At 29.6% G+C, this 23,243-nt stretch overlaps 1 protein-coding gene across 1 annotated transcript in view; it reads left to right on the top strand.

The window, feature by feature from the left end:
* LOC142319294 (neuroligin-4, X-linked-like) overlaps positions 1–23,243 on the top strand; it is an 894,612-nt gene that overhangs the window by 857,942 nt on the left and 13,427 nt on the right. The window contains exon 6 of the mRNA XM_075356400.1: positions 18,781–18,881. Within this exon, the coding sequence (XP_075212515.1) occupies positions 18,781–18,881 (101 nt within the window). The remainder of the gene's footprint in view (positions 1–18,780; positions 18,882–23,243) is intronic.

The raw sequence follows: 23,243 nt of genomic DNA, 5'->3' as shown, positions 1-23,243 counted from the left end.
TACGTTTAGCCAATGGTCAAGAAGTAAATACAAATGAAGTTTACATGAATTGATTTCTATGAAAGTCAGAAGACAAAAAGTTATGAAAAATGTTAATGTAAAATAAAAAAAATTACTTAATCATTTTCATATAAATATGTATACACACATATATGAATATATTTTATACATATGTATATAATAAAAATAAAAAATTTTAGCACAAATTGATTTTTGTGCGCACAGCTCTGAAAAAAATTAAGGAAACTTTGCCTAAAACATTCTTTCATATGAGTTTAATTTGTACGTTAATCTTTATTTTTTCTTAAGATTATAATTTGATGTTCGCTACTATTATGAAAAGTTATCAAGTCCAATATTCCATAATTATGTTCTGATTTTTAATTTGGTTTATTGGGAGTAAATAGCAGCAAATTAAAAGAAAATAATTTTTAATTAATTAATGTGTAAAAATAGTATTAGATATCTAATACTATTTTTACTCATTAATTGTATGCAGCAGGAATATTCCTGCTGCATATACCTATCTAATATTTAGTACTGAAACGCCTTATCTCCTCTCGAGATAAGGCGTTTCAGTACAGGTTACAAAACAAGACTGAACATACTTGTGAACTGACTCGCGGTTTACCTCCTGGATAACAGCGAGGACATAAGAGGCGCCTAAAGCGACTGCACATATATATATGTTTTCCCCTGCCTTCCACGGCCAGACCCGCATTTAAGCATAAAAACGGCTCCGGGAGATACCATCGCCTCTAACCATAGGGAAGGAGCAGTGCCAGGCTCGGCTATGCCGTTCCCAGTCGCCACAACTCAATATCCTGGACTCTGTCCTTAAAGAAAATTCTAAATTAATAACAGATTTTGATAATAGAAATGTAATGTCTTACCTTTTTTGATATCAGTATCGTTTTGTTAAAAACAGTTTTATTTATATTACAGAAATTTTTGTTTTTGGAGCGGAAGAAATGATATCTGCGAGACTCTTACCGTACGTACGGTTTACAATTTCATTGTAATTTTTTTTTAGATATCACTGCATTTGGTTGGATTATTCTTTTATTTATTTTTTATGAATTACTGATTGTTATCTTATGGATTTATTATTAAAAGTTATTGCCTTAGAACATACAAATTGAATTTCACGGCCAAATTTTTTTTGTTCAGTCATATCATTCACTTTCTTATTATATTTTCCCTTTCTTTATAAAACTAGTATAATGACCTTTACGAATCGAAAATTCGTGGTGTAATATTGCGCTTATTACTTTGTAAGTGTACCCTCGATTTTTATCGTTAAATTCGATTTTACTGATCGAATTTATTTCTATATATTTATTCCTTTTTTAGTAAAACTAGTATAACCTATTGTAAAGTAATACTTATATGTTTTTTTTATAAGAAGTGATGGGAATTAAAAAAATTGTTTCATCTTCAGTACTTTCATTTACATAACATTTACTATTAAAACAAGCTGTAATGTATTTTCTTTTAAATTTTATTATTTCAAGTACATTATCCAGTTTTTGTTCGCTACCTAGTACTATCAAGTACTGCTATCTAGCGGCACGATTCGTAAAGTCACCGTAAAAATATGTATTCTTCATAACTAATAATTTCTTTATAGTATTCTTTATTACTAATCTAATTGAACTGAAATATGTTTTCACGGTTATTTTTTTTCCATTTTCATTTCACTGTTAGGTTAGGTCATGTTTAGAACTGTAAACGTAGTTCGTTGACTTCGTCGCCTCTTACCGACGAAGTTCTGATGAACTCCATGATAAGTTAAACATAAATATGTATACATATACATTTCTTTGAGGAATTTCAATGGTAATTCCTATCTGTATATCATTTTTTTAAATTAAAGTTTACTTGTGGTTCCGGTAAATTGGACCGATTGTAAATTAAACATTGCGGCAAAAAGAATGTGCATCTAATACCTAAAATTAAATAAAACATTGTGACCAGTACTCTGAAAATTAGGACTGAGAGGACAATTAATGAATTCAGATATTTTTGATAAATAAAATTAATCTGAACACTTTTACAGTTAATTATTTCTTAATATTAGGAATGAAGAACTTTTTACTATCTCGTACATTCAAATTTATTAAAATTTGACTCGATTTCATATAAAAAGTTTAACGAAGACATACTCATCAGATGAACAAAGTTATGACGGTGTCCAACTTAGTAAAAAATTATTTTACAGTTTTCGGAAGTTGTATATCATATCAAAAAGACTCATTATAAAAAATAAATGCAGGTTAGTCAGGATAATTTTGATTTAAAATCATGTTAAAAATTGCATTACGAAAAACTAAATTACGTAAGTTCCTCTTGGAATCTTACGTTTCTTTATTTATTTTAGTCCTATTTTCATAAAAACGAACTGAACTCATGAAGGTAGAGCCTGATCATGTTGAAAAAGATTCATTCTACCAATACGTAATAGAATCTGAACCTCCGGATGAAAGGCTGAGACCTTACCACTCTGCCACGGAGATCGGCTTATGTTACTTATTTGTTTTACGCACCACTACAATCAAAACTTGATTATATACCCGTTTGCTTTTTTTTGTATACTAATATTTTTATTGTTATGTTTACTTAATTTTTATTTATCGTGAGAAGTTCTTAATTTCGTTTACATGCTAAAATTAAATATGTGCGAAAACTTTTTAAAAATATTTTTGCTAATTTCAATTTCATTCTTTTATACTTACACTAAAATTTGTTCATTAGACAATATATTTGTAAACGAAATCATATAAATTAATAAATATGATATTCTAACCGTACAATTCCCTCCAATTCATCTGTTGAATCGTTAGAGTAACCTATTTTTCCAAAGTATTTATCTTTATTTTGTGTGCTAATGTATCGCTGCCCATACCACATTTCTTTTCATTCAAGTATAACGTGATTTTTCTAGTTTTCTGCTGTTCTTTCAATTTCTTCTTGAATTAGAAGTTTTACTTCGCTCATTTTAAAACTTTCCTTGTTTATGACCGTGTACCCTTTTAAACAGGCCCCAAATCATCTGATTACGGTTAAGAGTACAATGGTGTAGATGAAGACTTAGAGTGCAATGTTATTGTTCTCTTGCCGTTTTTCCAATACAGGTTCTTTATATTTACATATAAAAAAATAATATTATCTCACAAGTTGTACATAGTTTTGACTTAATACATACCAACTGACTTTGATGTACGACTGACAACCGACTTACGTATTCCTTATAAAATTAAGTTCCGAATTAGTCTTATTTAACGTGTACGCATCAAACAACTCCACTGCTGAGCCAATTAAAAGCCGGTTACGTTGTTTTTAGAGGCTACCCCATAAATTTCTTTTAAGAAAGCCTCCAGCTTTAAATAAGTAAGAATAAAATCTTTCCAACAATACGTTTTCAATATACAGGAGATTTAAAAATAAACTTCCGTTATAGTACCGAACAAATATTATTAGTGAGGGGTTAATTGAGTATTGGAATTGGAGTCTGACTAGTTATAGCATAAACAAATTTGTAATATTTATATTATATTAAATTATGTATATCTGCAATTAATGATTTGGTATGAGAGGTACATCCTGGATTAATAAATAAATCTATCGTTGTACAAACAAGTTTTCCAATTATATTACAGTTGCAATGTTCTACCTCATCTTAAACTAATAAATATATATTTTGATCAAAGTTAAATTTTACAAAAAATCAATGCTACAAATTTGAACCATATGGCGTAACAGTGCATTCTGTACTTTTATGGAGCTGTTTGAAATTCGTATTCGGCAGAAAATAAAGGTATCAGTAAAATTCTCTTTGAATATATTTTAATATTTCAATTTCTTTTTTCTTTCCTTCCATTAATTTTTTTTATCATTGATCAAATAATTATCGAAGAATAAAAATACACAATGAAAAAATTGTTAATTAAAGATATCCATTAATCATCAAAGAGAACATATATAACTAACAACAGTCTTTCAGATAAGCTGGTGGATGGAAAGGAAGTGTTTATATTTGCCCGTAAAAAAAGTCTTTTTGTGAATTCATTCCAGGAAATTAATTATCTAACACTGGAATATATAGAAAAAAATCTTGATAACTAATTTTAAAAATGTAATAACGAATTCCTTTTACAGTTAATCGTGTTTTATTATGTTTTCTTATAAACGTATTTTCCGTGTGAAAAATAAAATGTATTGCCTTTATTTTCCAAAAAAAAGAAAGTACAAAAAGGATTTAAAATCTGGAAAAGAGAAAATGTGAATTGATCTTTTTATACCAGAATAGAGGATGATAAAGCGATGTGTAAAATAAAACGTACGTGGTTAGTGTAGCCTGGAGAGTTTCATGTATCCGGTGAACACATTGCAGCATATGAGCGTAGCTACCTTGAATTAGGGCCATATTTTCTTTGAAAATTGAAAAATGAGTAGAGGAAAGAGCACTTCCAAGAATTGAGCAGGTTCGCCTTCACTGTACCGGGACTAATGGAGTTATGCCTTGAAATGATGTGGTAGGACGGGTTGTAAAAGAAATGACGAGAGGGTGATGGGGAATCACGCCGACAAGGAGCTCGTCGTTCAACCGTCCCGGATCCACTTGTTTTTCATCTGGTAAACTGCTTGAAACCTAATACAGGAAAACCTCTTATTTTACTTTAAAAACACTTTTATCCCATTTTTTACCGCACAGTTTAAACCGAAATTCAAATTACAATAAACGTAATTTTCTTACCGCAATTTATTTCCACAAAATGTAGAAAGTTTTTTAAAATGAATATAAAATAGTTTATTTTACATTCCTTTTAACGAATGCGATAGTACACTTAAACTCGTAAAATATATATATTATATACCTTTTTTTTACAGATTTTACCTTGTTTATTAATAATTTACGAGTATGATCTATATATTTGTCTTTATTTTTGAATTTTTTTTTTATTTTGAATATGTGAACATAGAGATGGGAACGACATTAAAGCTTTTCTTTAAAAAGTTTCTTTGTATTTTTTAAAAAAGTGAAAAAATTAAGAGAAGTATTTTCCAGAACATATTTGCATTTTAGGGTAAAAGCAGTATTATACATATATTAAACATATAAAAATTTCCAAAAATTCATAATTCATTTTTGGCAACTTTATATTTAACAGTTTACCAAATAATAATAGCTGTATGAAAATACAACAAAAATCTTCACTCAGAAAAACTATTTAAGACCCAGAAAAAAGTAATAAAATTTATTTTTTCATTTACGCACTATACAGTATACCGGGTAGCTGAAAAGTAACTTACAGTCCCCTTTAAGTTTTTTTTATAATTGAGATAACTGGTTGCGGTTTGCTGCATCCTTCCGTGTACCGATGGGCTACTTCAGTAAACGTATATTTCACTCTTTTTTTATTTTCGGGTGGCGGGGAGCGTAGAGCAACCCAAATAACATTTTTTTACTGAAATAATCTTATTTGCCCGTATTTTTAATTCATGAGAATTTAAAAAAAATAAAAGATAGAATTAATTATTCTTGAAACACTAAATAAATTGTAAAATGTTATTTACTTAAATAAAATTTCTCTAGACTGCAAATTTAATTAAAATACGTTTTTTCTGATGAATTCTAATAATTAATTTTTCCAATTTAATTAACGTAATAACATTTATGGTTTCCATTCTAGTTTAAATAGTCAGAATTTATTGTTTTTGATACCGGTTTGCTTGCCTCGCAAAGACTAAAACAAGACTTCTACCTTGTTTTAATTATCACATGACAATTTAAAATGTATGTACAATTTCAAATTTTTGGTTCCCCTCTGCCCCCCCCCCCCCCACCGCCAATCCTGAAGGCCAGATACTCTAAATTGGAGCTTACTCAGTTAGCTTCTCTTATCGGATTAGATTTGAAAAAAGAGAATCGGGATATCTCAAACAACAAAAAAATTAAAGGGGAGCGTACAACTCTAGTTCTAGGTACCTGAAATACATTATTGGCAACCATTTTGGATTGAGCGATTAGAATGCAGCTTTAATGGTATTATTTTTTGTTTTTTTGTTTTATTAAGCTGTTTAAAATATATATCAAGTGACCATTGATTCCATTTGAAATTTTTGAGTTGTCCCGCTCTCCACCGCCCAAAAATAGAAAACAGTGAAATTCAAATATTTCAAGTTCATTGAAGTAGCTCATCGGTTCAAAGAAGAATGCAGCAATCTATATCCGGTTATATAAATTATAAAAAAAATTACAGGGAGTGTACTTTTCAGCCACCTGGTACATAAATTCCCTGTGAAGAGTAACAATTTTTCCACAAACCTTTTACAGTAACAGAATTTTTTTTTAGATTTTAATTTTGTTTCTGTAGTTGATTCCATTGCTTTTATATATTCAATTCAGACTAATTATTTTCTTGAGGATTTATTTAATTTACCTTGTTTAGAGAAGGTAACGAGAAGTAAACTGACAACACTTTTTTTGTGTAAAAATGTGTCCATTTTTATTAATTAACTCCTTAGCGGTGGAGCAGCGTATTTCATTCAGTAAGTTCATTCGATTTCGAGTAAATCAGGGAATTTTGTAATGCTCACGTGTGTGTTTCTAATTAATCAACGCGCGTGTGTGTGTTCGCGAACACACACACACACACACACACACACACACACACACACACACCAAATTTCTTTAAAGAGGTTGACATAAAGAAGAATATCCAACCGAAAACTACCGCCAAAATTCACAAAAATGGGCTTCTAAAGAAATAAAAACTAAAATTCTATGTTTTTATTATTTTCAAATTACTAATACAACTGTGATAATTTAAATCTGTAACCAGTAATTTTATTAACTAATTATCATTAGCCATGCTACATCTAATAAATGTCCTTGATAATTAAATACTTTTATTATTATCATTATTTATTTTTACACTGTAATAAATCCTCCAAATTCTCTTTTTATTATCTGATTTAAGAAATAAAAAGAATATTTCTTTATTTATTGTCGCATGTTATACATTAAGTGTCAATTCCATTGACTGCTGTCAAAGTTTTCTCAAACTAATATTCAATACTTTCGGTTATGAAAATAAAAACTGTCCAATATTTTCATGACAGCTTTGAAGCTCATTTTATAGATTTTATATTTTCACTAGACCTTTTTATGTCATCACGTTATCAAATCAGGAATAGATTTATTTTATAAAATAATAAATTAAATTTATTTATTTTATTCTAATGGAACTTATTATATTATGTTCTTATCCCTTAATATTATAACAAATATGTTACCTTCAGATAAAGTTTTTAATAGCACGTAACGTAAAAATTAATGTTATATATGAATAAATCTAGGTGATTGTTAAGAATATTTTATGCAGTATATGTTGCGTAAAATTGTCATTTTACTTTAGGTGTATTTACATGTGTGCATGGGATTTACAATGAGTTACATCTTCAGTCATTGTTTATTTAGTAGAAGTCCTTACAAATTATATGAGCAATTAATACGTGTCAGTGCACTAAAACTGCTTAAAATATGCAAATCATTCCTTTGTCCCTTAAGTTATCTAATAGTACAGTTACTCTTCCACTCATGTTATACAGTTTCTTCATTAAATAATTCAGTTACTGTTGCAGTATTATGGATGCCAGAAGTATTTTAAAAACCTTCAGAACTAGATTCTTAACTTTTATGAAATGTGCGTCTAATAAAACCTAATGCAATAAAATACTTTTCTTTAGGTTATAAAAATTCCTATAAAGTTTCGACGAACATATAATATACTGATATACTGATAATTATATACTGATAAATTTCTAACTGGTATTCACGTACATGTTCTTTTTCGTTATTATTTTAAAATATTTTTTTGCAAATATAACCGTAGATCACTACGGTAAATGAGGTTTGTTTTTATAAAATAATAAAAACCATCGCTTACTTTTTACATACATGAAAATTTTCTTTACATGATTGCAATCCGGTCTCTTCCTTAATTAATGGTATTGTAGCTGCCATTGTTGCTAACGGGGCTTCTCTATAACTAGTTAGAACCCATTTAGTAATTTACAAAACCCGTTCAATAAGTGCTAAAGAAGTAGTAATTATATGTTTCATTTGTTTGTGTTTCTTCGTTTAGTGTACTTTTACTTTCTCGTCTATAGCACTATAGCTCCAGAAAGGAAAGTATTGTAATCGATCTAATTTGGGCATATGCGATATTCACAGGATCTTGACATTTTAACACCTAAGAAACCCAAAAAACCGAATGGAAATTTTCCGGATGTTAATGTTCGGTGTTGGCCTCTAAATCACTTTATATCTCCAAAACTATTGAATCAATTTTAACCATATTTGGTCAGATTACTTCTATACATGAGGCATTGAAGCCATTAAATTTTCAACTAAAAGGTCAAGGCGGTGAGGCGTAGAGTAAGGTCATCCTCAGTACCTCAAGATTTCGTCTAATTAAGGTCACATTTTTTTTAGGCACATTTAATAACAATTAAAAACTAACAATATTTGCAACAAAAATTTTGAAAACTTCCACTCACCCTATATTAGAGCAATGCTCTAAACTACTACTACATTGTGACGTCACAGGTGAGCGGGAGAATTAAATAGACGAATAATATTTAAAGTGTAAAAAAGTAACTCGGTCTTTTTGGTTCTCGAACTCGAACACCTGGTTGACTTGTTAACTGGAGGGTTAAGCCTCGCGGCTGCACCAGTCTGCCGACTGCAAGTGAAATTTGTTCTTTGTAAGTTATGAAATTACTTTAATTTAGTTAGTGCTGATCGTCGCCGCTAGTACCGCCACACCCGCGCGAATGGGATACGGTATGCGCGCGCGCTTTAGTTAGAGTCATTAAATCAAATGAAAAAATATAATTAAATAAAATAATAAATATTTTTAATTAAGTTGTGTGTGTATGAGTGTGTGTAAGCCGTGCATTACACTGTGGGTGTTTTGCCGTCATGCGGCAGAAGCCGCGTTCGGGAAAGTCCTACAACTGTGTTAGCAGTTTTTTTTTAATATAAAAATTTTAAAATACTCGAAATGTTGAATTTATTTTAAATTTCATATGAAAAAAAATTATTACCTTTTTTGTAAAATGTATTACTTTATTTGCAACTGTTTAATAAGAAAACAACTTATAAATGTGATGATAAATTGTTTATTTAAATGACATGAAAGACTCAGAGGAGACCAACGCTCAGTAGTGTTACTTTAAAGGGGTTGAAGAAAATGTTAATGAAAGTTAAAATAAGTTTCTAGTAGCAGTTTTTTAATTTATTTACCGCATTTATTTTTGTACTTCGGCCTGTAGAAATAATTTCATACTTTTTTATGATCGGCTTTGTAATCAAGGCAATAAAATAAAAAAAAAATATATGAATAATTATATACGCTTAAATTTTACTGAAATAATACTACAAGTAAAGAAACAAGACAATACTGCTAAATTAAGCTGATAAAACTGCCTAGAATGAACTAACGAACTACTATTTATTTTCTTAATATCAAGTAATATTATCAGAAAGAGAAATACGAACCGTAAACTTTACGATAACGTTGAATTGCATAATTATAATAATATTTGCAATACTGTAGTGGGAAGATAATAAAGAATAATGTTACTGTATGATAAGAGTAATAAATCTACGAAATACATGATAATGAATAAACAAATTCATAAATAACTGCGAGACATCCGAATTCATTTCCTTTCTTTTAAAAACTAGAAAAAAAAGATTAAAAAAAATGTTCCATTTTCCTTCCTTTTTCTTCATCCCTTTCTACTCCCACACGTTCTAAAAGAATGCCTTATGAGCACTGATGTGTTATTTTATGCTATTTCTAAGATTAGCTAGCTCAATATTAAATCAAGAGAAAGAAGGATTGATATAAAAAAAACCCGCGCTGTACGTATTTCTTACATACTTAAAATACTACAAAAAGTACTTCAACAGATAAATCCAGTTTGGATATGTTAAAGAAATAGCGTAGCTTGTATCACCGTAATAAAACATAAATGTATAGAAGACTCGGTGTATGTTAATGTAATAATGTTTTGACTGTTGTAAACAACATATTACGGACAACTACTAGTACAAGCTATTTTATTTAGTTAAGTAAGAATAGATGCCACCTCCGTGGCGCAAGCGGCAGCATCTCGGCCTTTCATCCAGAGGTTACGGGTTTGAATCCTGGTCAGGCATGCCTTCTTCACACACATACGCTCCGAAGCAGTATAATGGTGGAACCGGAGGTAAAACAAAAAAAAAAAAGTAAGGATAGATAATGATTCCGAAATTTCGTGTTAGTATATTTTACCGTACTGTAGCTAGACCAGTATAACTGTCGGGCTGAATAACTGTTAAAAACATCTGAGAGGAAAGTAGTACAGAAGTGGGTGATCCGTACATTTCTGAAAGATGTGTTTGAAAAGTAGCCGACATTTATTCTGTACTTGTATCCAGCACTATAGTGATAAACACGTGTGCACCACTACTAGAATATGTAGAACACTTATCAAAGTAAACATTTTGTGCACATTATGATGAATTAGTGGGATTATCTACTTTGTTCACTATAATAAAATAACATCGTTACTTTATACAGTATGTCACGAATGTTTTATGAGCACACCTATTGTTTGTTTTCTAGACAACTCTTAATACTGAACTATAATCTATTAAGTAAATAGGTGGCATTTAATCTATCTATCGTTATTTTTGAACCTGAATGTTAAATATTATTCTTGAATTCTGTATATATAAATAAGTAAATAAATAAATATATATATATACTTTCAAATTTTCAAAATGTAATAAATTATGCTATGGACTATTCTCTGTTGATATAACAGGTTTTGTCTACATATAAGCGAGTGCACAGCCAATTCTAGGAAATGAATAATTTTATTTATTAACAACCCCTAATAACGTATAGTTGTACATGTTGAACTGAAGGTTAATACCTAGGGACATAATTAAAACAGTTATCTGACGTAATACTTTTTCTTTAACATTATTTATTGTAAATTTTATACAGAAATTTTCATATATAAAAATATATATTAATTATTATATTATATATATATATATATATATATTATGCATTAGCACAGTATTTTTAATTTTTTTTTTATGTTGGAATTACGAGGATTATCGTGATGCACATTTAATCAACCCAAGTCTTTAATTAATAATTTGAAATATTAAAATCAAAATTATTTATTTTTACCTCTAATTTTCATGTCGAACATATTTAATCCTTGGTATTTAAAAGAAGGGTAATATTTACCATAATTGAACCGAGATATGTTTTATTCAAATGAAAATTATTGACAGTATATATTAAAATTATAATATGATCGCCGATATGCAATTAAGCAACTGTAATTTCAATTTTTTTACCCGATCAAAATATTTTTACATCGATTATAAAATCGCTGTAGGGGACACAATAATTCTATATAACATACTACCATTCGCATCGCGGCTTCGCCCACGCTACTTGGTACTTGCCGTTGTGGTTACGGAATGTTTAGCCGGTCAGGGCGAGCGAAGCGAGCCCTTTCTGTGTAGCCAGGGGCTCAGTCCAGTGGAACCGTTGTGTTCATTGAACTAATGCTTGCGAGAATAATGATGATAAATAAATACTAAAGCTTAATCAGTTAATAAAAAAACTATCAGTGCGTTTTAATTTCTTCAGAGCAACAGTTTGGTCAATATTTGGTCAGTACAAACTCACAATTTTTTAATGGTTTTAAGATTTTCCGTCACGGCTTTGCTCGCGAAATACATATTCAGAATTACAAACGTAAGTTACCACCACAATATTACCAAATCTCATAAAGATTGATTTAATAGCGGTGGCACAAAACGGCAATCCGAAATCGAGAGTCCCAACGTTCAAATCCTAGTAAAGGCAGTTACTTTTATACGGATTTGAATACTAGATCGTGGATACCGATGTTCTTTGGTGGTTGGGTTTCAATTAACCATACATCTCAGAAATGGTCGACCTAAGACTGTACAAGACTTTACACTACACTTTACTTACACTCGTACATTTCATTGTCATTCATCCTCTAAAGTAATACCTGACGGTGATTCCAGGAGGCTAAACAAGAAAAGAGAGACAGAGGGCATAAAACGGCAAAAAATGTTAAAAATAATTTTTTACCCCTTAAAATATTAAAATTCAAAAAATTTGAAAATGGTTTTTAGATAGTTATCTGTATAGTATTTACAAGCCCCAAATCGAGTGAATATCTCGTTTAGTACAGTCGGAAATGGGGAAAATTTGCAATAATTTTTAACATTTTTTTACTTTTCTTTATCCCTTTCAAAGTCGAATTTCAAAAAATGGAGAAATTATTTTTTGTATATTCACATGAAGAATACACACACCAAAATTTTAAAGAATAACATGAATGTATATTTAAAGAAGAATATAATATATATATTTATCTACGAATTTCAAAATATTCCTTTCTTAATCCACTGAAAGAAGAACATGTATACAAATTTTCATCAGTTTATCTTCAATAATTTTTGCTGGGTGTTTTATGAATCATGACATCTACTTTTTCATATATAGGAAATGTGTAAAACTTTGAAGAACCAAAAGGGAAACAAAAATAGTAGGTTTGTGTTACTAATTGTCAGTTGATAGGTAAAATATGAAATAATGGAGAATATCGGTCAACTTCCAATAAAGTGATTTAGCAATTATGAAAATGTTAACTGTTACAAAATAAACATAAATATTTTTTAAGCTGACAAACATTGATTTTAAAACCAAACATTTAAAAAATTATTTAGACAAATAATATTTACTTATCATAAACCATTTTTTAAATAAATATAATTTTTAAAATGAGATCATCATGCACAATTTGCGTTTTATCTTTAAATGTAATGAATATTTTGGGTTATTTGTATTTTACCTTTTATTTTTAATTTTATAATTGATATTGTGGGGTACATTCCTATCTGATCTGCAAAATTATTGTATGTCAGCACAGGTCTGATCAGATTAATTCTGTATTTTTTCTTATGTTAAAAGCTATCATCACAAAAAATTTGTAAAATCCTTTTACTGGGAATGTTAAATTTCATAAAAGAAAAATAAATTCTTTGTCGACTTGAAATATCAAACTTTTCATATCATTCTCTGTTTGAGAATTGAAAAATTCGCCTGGTGCCTAATTAGTTAACCAAATATACTAGGAAATAACCGATATCTGTGACTACCAGAAATTGATGTATTAAAAGCAATGTGCAAGTAGGTGCGTTATTATAAGGAATGATTAATTTTACCCACAAGCACGACTTTTCTTTCGTGATAAACTTCAAAATAATATATACCTTGCCTAAATGGAATAAAGTATAATGAACAAATAAAACCCACCGAATTAACAAAAAAAAAACTGTAACCATAATTTTATCTTTACACTGCTGTATTGCTATACTTTTGTTTTTTTTTCTATCATATTGACCTTTTAGACAACAAGTATTTTATTTATTTTTTGATTGATGAAATTACTCAGATGCTTTGAAGCTTGTAGTGGAATGTGGAAATGAAACTTTGTAGTGTATGAAAAATTCCATGCGTGACTGAGATTCAAATCCGGGACCTTCGGATGAAAAGCCTAGATGCTATGGAGATCGGTGATAGTTAAGCTTTTGTCTGTTTCCCTGCTATATCGTAAATGAGTGATCTACGATTATACCGATGTCTCAACGGGAATTTTTCTTTTTTTTATGTAAGTTTGGCTGCAATAAAAACTCATTTTGTAAGAATCAACAGTTTTTGAAGTTCTTATTTCTTCATCTACCTTATGAACTGTGAAATAACAGATTGAATGAATATCTTTAGTAACATTTAAAATTGCATCATCACCATCAGTTTCGTATGTTGATAGTTGTCCAGAAAGAGGATTATCATAAGTGATCATTGATGATCTTGGAACATTTCAATTGATACAAAACCTTTCAGAGAGATTTTTTCTTGCACTTCATTATCAATGTAAAGGATTTTCCAATTTAACAACAAGCATATTCCTGTTGATCATCAACAAAAGTATAATGTGATTTTTTTGTTATGCAACGAATGAATCACTTTTTTGCATCAACTTTAAAATTAGGAATTAATCATACAAACCTTAAAATCTGAATTTCACAAATTTATTTTTTTATAATCAGCCATTTGATGATTTCATTCTTCCCACTTTTTTTTTTAGTGTGTGTATATATACAAGTATCTGCATAAAATATATACTAAATCCGTCATCTTCAGTAAGGTGTTATAATTCAATCTTCCTTCAGTCTTCCTCCATAATTTCTAAATTCTTCACACTTTTTTATACTTATCAGTTAAATGTACAAGGGATGGTTGAAATCTAAAGCACAGTTCTCATAACTCTCAAATGAAAAGAGATGGTCAAGTGAAACTACATAAATTACATTTTATTTGCTAAAAAAAAATCACATTTATTTTCCATGTAATCACCGCTTACAGTTAAAAATTTCTCCCATCCTTCAGATCATCATCTGTGGTGAAAGAATACTTTTAATATCCATATTTAATTGCAAAAAGAAGTGAAAATCATAGTGCGCCAAATCTGTGAGTGTGGAGGTTGTGGAATAGGTTTAAATTTCTACTTCACAAAAGCCTCGATGGTTGTACACAATATGTATGGCCAAGCATTATCATGTTGCAGAATTATCAGCTCCATGGTTTGTTGTACACACACATTTCTTAACATGTTTTAACATATTTTTGTTTGCACGTAATTTATAATTGATTCAGCTTCCAGAATCAATTCAAATTTCCAGAATTTATATTTGATGAAGCTTATTTGTGACTGATGTAATCAGTCACATAAATATATTGGATACCAGAACAATATCAAAAAAATTTTGATTATGCTGAACCATAGTCACCATACAAAATATGGCTGATTTCCATGCTCTACCATTTTTTTGATGCACCTGCTTCATTTACCATCACATTATTGAAAAGAAAATCATCTATCTCATCACAGCATTTCAAAAACAGAAAATGAGTGTTGTTCTTTTCTGAGAGTTTGTGTGGCATCCACTACAAACAGATTTTACTGTAGCCCACTACTATAATGTGTCCAGGTTCGATATGCCTATCTGGGCGGGAATACATTATTGTAATATATTATTGTAATATAATGGTCATTTTGAATTTGGACAATCACCTCCTTTTGGTGCTTCTCATTATTTACAGAAACTAGTCGACCACTGCTTGGTTCCTCCTTAATTTTCGCTTTACCAGCTTCTGATATATGAAATTTTATTGCTCACGTACTAACTGTACTTTAATTAACAGTTTCATCACCACAAATAGATTTTACATGATGATAAATATCACTATTGCTTGCTTTTTTGGCAGATTAAAATCATAATAATTAAACTTTGGCAGATAATTCAACCATTTCACCTTGTTTTAGGCACATTGATACAGCAGGCGTACTCGACTCTTTAACAGTAGTGATTAATAGAAAATGAGAAGAGATAGGCCGGCCAAGAAATTTTGGAAAGTTAATAACAGGAAAATAAAACCACAAGATTGCAACACCTGTCCCTTTGTGTGACATATTTGTCCCCATTACATTCCAGAGTGCACTACATTTCAGCTCCCTCGAATTTATTTTATTCTGCTTTCTTCAGTAAAGTAATATTTAAACTGTTTTATATACGTATTTTAATCTAAAGGTGCTTTTCTTGTCTAAGAATCCATGTTTGTATAGCCTATACTTTAAAATGTCACAATTACTTAATGGCGTACCATTACCAATCTCTATTGGCCTACTCTTGTTTGAATCTTTTATTAAAAGAATAAATTAATTTTTTTTAAATTATTATCTCAAAATAGTCAATCACCTGTGGATTTATTATAAAATTAATTTTTCTTTGAGGTCCTTCTACAAAATGTTGCCTTCTTTATTCTTTTCTTTCACTATATATTCCATCTGCAACTCTGATGTTAATATTTGTTAGGTGTTACATAAATATATGTTATTTTGGTACATCTGCATTTTTTGATTATTGTAGTTTTATCATTTCTAGCTCAATCAATTTTCACAATAAATTTGAATGAAATGAAACGTATTAAATTTTCACAAAAGAACGTAATAAAATAACAAACAAGATACAAATTAAAAATATTATTTGATAAAGTTAATAAAAGGTTTTCCTAACTATCTCAAAGACTATTAAACAACTCCACTGCCATAGTGGATCTTTTAGGGTATAAAAACCCCAATAGATCTGTTGTTAGCATTTCTTCATACAATTAGAAAGTCAGTCATTTTAATTTATTTTTTCAAAAGTTTAATAAAACTTTTACTTTTTACTGTTAAACCGTCAGTATACTCAGAAATGATATTAGCTGGTAGTACTGGTATTCATACAGAAATCATATTAGATGGTATTTACACTATAATTGTTTTAATAAATCTACATAAACATTAAAGGAATACTCATACTGCTATGAATTTTCTTTTCTTTTGGATGCTACAGTTAACTGAAGAAAATCAGCATCTATGTAGTTATGGAACAGATCGGAAGCTTAATTACCGTATTTATTCGAGTACTCCCCGAACTTTTTTTTTGGAATTGGAGAGAAAAAATAAGGGTGCGGGGCTTACTTGATATATAGCCTTTAACCAGGATAATTTATGTAAAGTAAACGTTTTCTTAGAAGTACCTAAATTCAATCACGTAAATATTACAGACATTAGACTTTCGTTTATCAATACCGGATGCCGCTTATACAGAATACATCCTTAATTATTAACATCCTGTTCATATTATCGATAGGAACGAAGTTACGGTATTTTTATAAAACTAATTCATTCTATTAGGCTACATCCGGTTCTAATGACACTACAGTTACAGTATCAATTAAACATCCGTCGCCTTGTGAATTCGCCACAGTCATTGTACTGTATTTAAATGTGGACGGTTATGTGCATTTTATCTGTTTAGTTTATCTTGTAAAGTTTAATACGGTGATTTATTTGAATTACGGCATTAAAATGAGTACAAAAGGACAGCGTATTCGATCTTTTACAGTAAATGAAAAACTGCGCGTTATAGAAGAGGCTGAAAAAATTGGAAATCGGGCGGCAGGAAGAAAATTTGACGTAGATTAAAGCTGCATTCGAGACTGGCGTAAGAAGAAACAACTTCTGGTGAAAGACACTGGTAATAAAAGGGCTTTTCGTGGCTTAAAACCAAAATACACAGACATAGAAAAAAAATTGTGTGACTTTTTTGTTATGGAAAAAAGGAAATACGATTATGCTGTCACAACAGAAATGTGTCAATCATATGCTCGTGAAATCGCTAAATCATTGAATAAAGTTGATTTTAAAGCAAGCCGTGGATAGATAACACGGTTTTTTGCGCGAAATGATTTGTCAGTAAGACGAAAGACGACCATTTCTCAACGACTTCCAGACGCTTATGAACAAAAAATATTACATTTTCACAAATTCATAATAAATCTTAGAAAAGATAAAGGCTATTTGCCTTTTTAAATAGGAAACGCTGATCAAACCCCCGTATATTTTGAAATGCCATTTGGCAAAACCGTAAACAAAAAAAGTGATAAAAGTGTTACGATTCGCACCGGTGGTAATGAAAAACAAAGGTGTAATGTTATGCTTTGCATTACTTCTGATAGATCAAAATTACCTCCGTACATTGTTTTTAAAAGAAAAACTCTTCCTACCGTACAGGTAAATGGAATTATTATCAGAGCACAGGAATCAGGTTGGATGGACGAAACCTTAATTTTAGATCGGATCAGGTGTGTATGGCAAAAGCGATCTGATTTACTTAATAAAAAAAATACCGGTATCCTACTAATGGGTAGTTATCGGGAGCATACGACTGATAAAGTGAAAGATATTTTAAAAAAGGGTATGACAGACCAAGTAATAATTCCAGGTGGATTGACATCTCTATTGCAACCACTAGATGTCTGCATTAATAAACCGTTCAAATCTGCATTAAAACAACTGTACAGTAAATGGATGGCTGATGAAAATTTCTTTCTCACGCCTACAGGAAGAATCAAACGCCCAGATTTTAACCAGATTTGTGTTTGGATAAAAGATGCTTGGGAAGGTATTTCCACGGAATTAGTAAGGAAAAGTTTAAAAAATGCGGAGTATGTAATGAACTTGATGGTAGTGAAGACGATCACCTGTGGCAGAGCGACGTGGAGACTACCGGTAACTCTTCTACAGACATTGACAGTGACAGTGGTTAATTAAAAATAAAATCCCATATTAAAAAGTTTATTGAAATGATCCTTTTCAACATGATACTTTCTTTTCGTTTTACTGGCCTACTGATTCTGAACTAAACAAGTACTTACGGTAATTGATTATTAATGTAATATTAATATTGTAATTAAATGAACGATTTAAATGTTTTACTTTCTGAATATTTACGTATTTTTTTATCGTATCTGTTGCACTTTAAAATACCGGTATATACTCGATTTTTTTTAGATTTTCGGTCCGGAAAATCGAGGTGCGGGGCTTATTTGTGAGCGGGGGGTACTCGAATAAATACGGTAATTAAATTTTTATTTATTTATTCTTAACATAAAGCTTTCATTATTTTATCATAATAATAATAAATTCTGTAAAAAATATTGTTAATATTATTGTATTCTTTAAATAAATATTTTATTGTTTGATTTTCAGTGATCCAAATGGTAACACACCACCTCCAAGTCCAGATCCTCGTCATCAGGTCCCATTTTGGGATACTTATGATTCAATCAATCAGCTGTACTTGGAATTAGGTAAAATATCAAATTACTTTAGGATTTTGAAGTATTTTAAAAATGTTTATAATAAAATATGTTAGCTTAGAAGACAAATTTTAATTGATAGTATAGTCAAAATTGAAACAAAATTAATATTAAAATCAAACAAAATCAACTGTTAACAGATAAATTTTTTTTTATGATTATGTTTTATTATATTATATTCAAGTAATATTATTATGATTAAGTTTAAAAAATATATGTTAGAGTATGTTTTTTTTTTAACTGGACTCAAAATAAATATTGTAGCTCTAAGGATATCAATGAAAAGGTAGATTCAGATATAATCAAAAAATTAGTAAAAAAATGAATGCAATCTATTTGGTGATGGAAGAGTTACACAACTTGGTATCCATATTAACTATTTGGGTTGTATAATTTTTTGATAGCTTTTATTAAAATAAATTTCAATAGATTATTATGTTATAGTTTTTATTATAATCTAACTAAAGTAAATTACTGACTAATATTATTTCTAAACAGTATAATATACATTAATATATAATTGATGTACGAAAATATGTATTAATAAAGTAATTCAGTTAGTTATTCTAAAAACAATAATTAAGTTTTCATATTGTTTTAAATTTTCATATTGTACATTTTAAATATTTAATTAAGCATAAGAAAACAATAAGCATTTCAGTGGTGTGAAATTTTAAATGCATTCTAATTAATAAAAATTTAAACAAAATTCATACTTTTCTGTTCAGGAATGAGTGATTCGAATTTAGGCCATTCTTTTCTAATGAAATGATTCTTTTTGTCTACTATTCCATTCACACAAAAAACAATAGTACTTTGTGTAACCAAGCTGCAGACCAAGAATAAGTGCAAAAGTGAAATTACCTTCAAATCACCACAAATATTCCATTCATACCTGCATATTGAAGCTTTTCCAATATAAATTTCATATGTTTCTTTCATCCTAGCAGAGTGAGCCACAGCTACTGATGGGAATTTAAACTAACTTTAGAGGAATCAATGAACAAGTGCTATTCTATTGGGTTATGTTCTTTAAAAAGTGTCTCCACAAGAGAAGAAATGTGATTACAAAACACTAAGACATTTTCTTCAGAAAAATAGTCTTTAAATTCAGAATGATGATTACAAAAAGTACATATCTTTGTATTCTTTTGAAGAAGATTCTATCCTTTTAGCCAGGAAGCAAGCATTTTAGACTGTCTTTTGCATAACTTTAAATCTCATATGAGATCGTTTAAGATTTTCTTTAGTCAGTAAATGTGGCTCAGATTAACTGCTTTTTTCAAAATTGTATCACCAGAATCTGTTTCTTTTTCTTCTTTACTTCCATCAGAGTCTGAGCTCTCTTCCTCTAATGTCACATGTTCTGGAGGCTTTGGTGTGGGCAATTCTTTGCAGTGTGGAACTGGCTCATTGCAGATTGCAAGTTAGGTTACATCACTGTATGTTTTGATTTTGACGTAATCCCTTTAATGTTTCTTAAGCAGAAATAATAGCCAGAAGAGTGATTTTTGGGTTTTGGGTTCCCTCCAAATCATAGAGATAGCCAATAGCTACCACAGCTATTGGCTATCTCTATGATTCGGAAAAAGTCACACGCCAAGTGTGCCATTTTTCCGAGCAGTGAGAAGCCTAGAACATGATAAACAACAAATATGTGGGGCCCAGCCCTTGTTTGGTCCTGAACTTTACACCCAAAATAAAGACTTGAACATCACTTTTTCCACATACATAATAGAAATTGATAGGATGATTAAACAAACTCTAGGCATTTTGTAACTAATGACTAATTAAAAGAAATAAAGTTTTAAATATGTAATACATAATAATTCAGATACACGAAGCACTTACAATGATGTGTTTACTGGTTCACTACTATCTCACAACTGGCATTGTTCTGATGTGTACTACACTAGATCACATTTGTAAATGTCTATACACAACTGAAAGTAGTAAAAGTAGTAAAACCTTAGAAGCAGGTTCTAAGGTTCATAAGAGATCTATCCTTCTTATAACATGGAAAAGAAAGTAACCAATTTATTATTCCTTTATCTGGATTCTGCTATTCTCCCAACTTGTAGTTGTATGTATTAGCATATACTGCTGAATTTGTCATACACAAACTCCAGTATCAGGCACCAAATATAAAAACATATTGCAGTTAAAAAAAGGACTGAAATTAGATTCTAGCTGAAATTAAAGAACCACACATTTTTTAAGCCATGAAATATGCATCTTTATATTCTTTGTATATTTCTTTATTTCTAAATCCTGCTTATATTGGTCATTAAGCTCTTTTTTAAATTAGTTGGATGTAATTTTTGTATTATTTATTTTTGTACATATCTTAACTTTATAAAATTATTTACTGTATTGTATATTTTGAATTATCTCCTTATGCAAAATAATTTTTGTCTTTTCTTACAGATTTCACCCTAGTTAATTGTTCATTACAAAATGAACTACATCAGATTTTGTTAATATGTAATCCTTAGTGGATGACAAATTAACAAAAAGTAGGGCCTTCTCCAATCAAGATTCTGTCACAAATTCTTTTCTTCTCCTAATTTTCTTAAACTTTCTAATTTTGTTCTTGAATCAAGCCAATTAATTTTCTAAATTTTAGTGTAACATTGTATTTTTTTAAAATACAGTAAAGTTTTAAAGTTCTGTAATCTGCATTCTTCTATTTGTTTTTATCTTATTGTCCTTGTTGAAAACTGCTAAACATATAGTTTACATTTTTTAAGCCCTACAAATATTTCTTTTTGGTTTTTTTTTATTCATACTCTCCTGCACTTGACATCTCTCTTATTTCATCAAAAGTTTGTAATTTCAAAATAGCAAAATTTGGAAAATTTAATATATTATATGTTTCCCAACTTTAATATTGAATTTCTCAATGAAGCTTGTTTAAGTTGCATTTTATAACCTTTGTAGGAAATCATTCTCATGGTGATAATCTCTTACTTTTTTTGTCAGCACTCACTTAAATGGTTTGATATACTTCCTTATTCCTATCTTTTCTGTACTAATATTTAAAGACAAAATGAATTTTTTATCCTACACTCAAATTTATACTTCATTTAAAGGAAAATTATTTTCTTTTAAATTTCAACTTAGTAGGTTGAACTATTCAAAAGTTAAAAAATATATAAAACTTAAAATTATTATAAAAAGGGAAATTTTTTTCAGAACCAAAGAAAAAATAAAGTATTGTTTTTCACTAATATTGATACAATAATGTGTAATTTGCAATCTGTTCAACTAGAGAACAACAACCCATCAACCGGTGGGTTGGTCTGATGGTGAACTCATCATCACAAATCAGCTGATTTTAAAGTCGAGAGTTCTAAGGTTCAAATCCTAGTAAAGACAGTTACTTTTATATGGATTTGAATACTAGACCATGATTGCCGGTTTTCTGTGGTGGTTGGGTTTCAATTAACCACACATCTCAGGAATGATCGACCTGATACTGTACAAGACTACACTTCTTTTCATTCATATATATCATCCTCATTCATCCTCTGAAGTAACACCTTATGATGGTTCCGGAGGCTAAACAGAAAAAAAAAATTAGTGAACAATAAGCAATCTCCTCCCATGGCCCCTGAGATTAGGATGATATGTATGACATGGAAATGAGAATGGTTGTAGTTTTGAACAGATTAAGGCCAACTGTTCCGAAGATGTGTGGTTAATTGAATCCCAACCACCAAAGTACACCAGTATCCACTGTCTAGTATTCAAGTTTGTATAAAAGTAACTAACCTTTACAAGGATTTGAACCTCAGAACCTTCAACTTCAAAAATCATTGTAAATAAGTGATTTCTGATGACAAGTTTACTGCTAAAACAGCCCGATGGGCTGGTAATATTTCTAGTGATGTTTTTCTTTTTGATACAGTGAAATACATATTAGACTAAATTTAATAAAAGTCAGCCCTTTGAGTTCCTTCTTCAAATCCTCATATGAACTTTCAAACATGTACTAGGATCTATACCCAATCCCCAAATAACTATACTGAAATTTTATGGTGTAGTTTTAAAATGTCTGTGATATAAAATGAAATGATATATAAACAAAACCAAAGTATATATCAGTTGAATATACATCCACTCTATTATATGATGTTGAAGTAAAGAAATCATCTTTTACTGGACTTACAATATAACACTAGAGTATATTTTATATAAACTATTCTGTGTAATAGTCAGCTGAATTTAAGAGCTATTAACAGATAGAAATGCAGTAATAATGTAATACAGTCAACCATATAAATATTTCAGATCCTATAAAAATAAATTTATTTAAAGCATTTAAAGTTAGAATTAACATCAGTCAGGTGT

This window comes from Lycorma delicatula, chromosome 2 (assembly GCF_047948215.1).
Source record: "Lycorma delicatula isolate Av1 chromosome 2, ASM4794821v1, whole genome shotgun sequence".
In the NCBI taxonomy this organism is placed as follows: Eukaryota; Metazoa; Arthropoda; class Insecta; order Hemiptera; family Fulgoridae; genus Lycorma; species Lycorma delicatula.
This window is presented reverse-complemented; position numbering and strand designations above follow the sequence as displayed.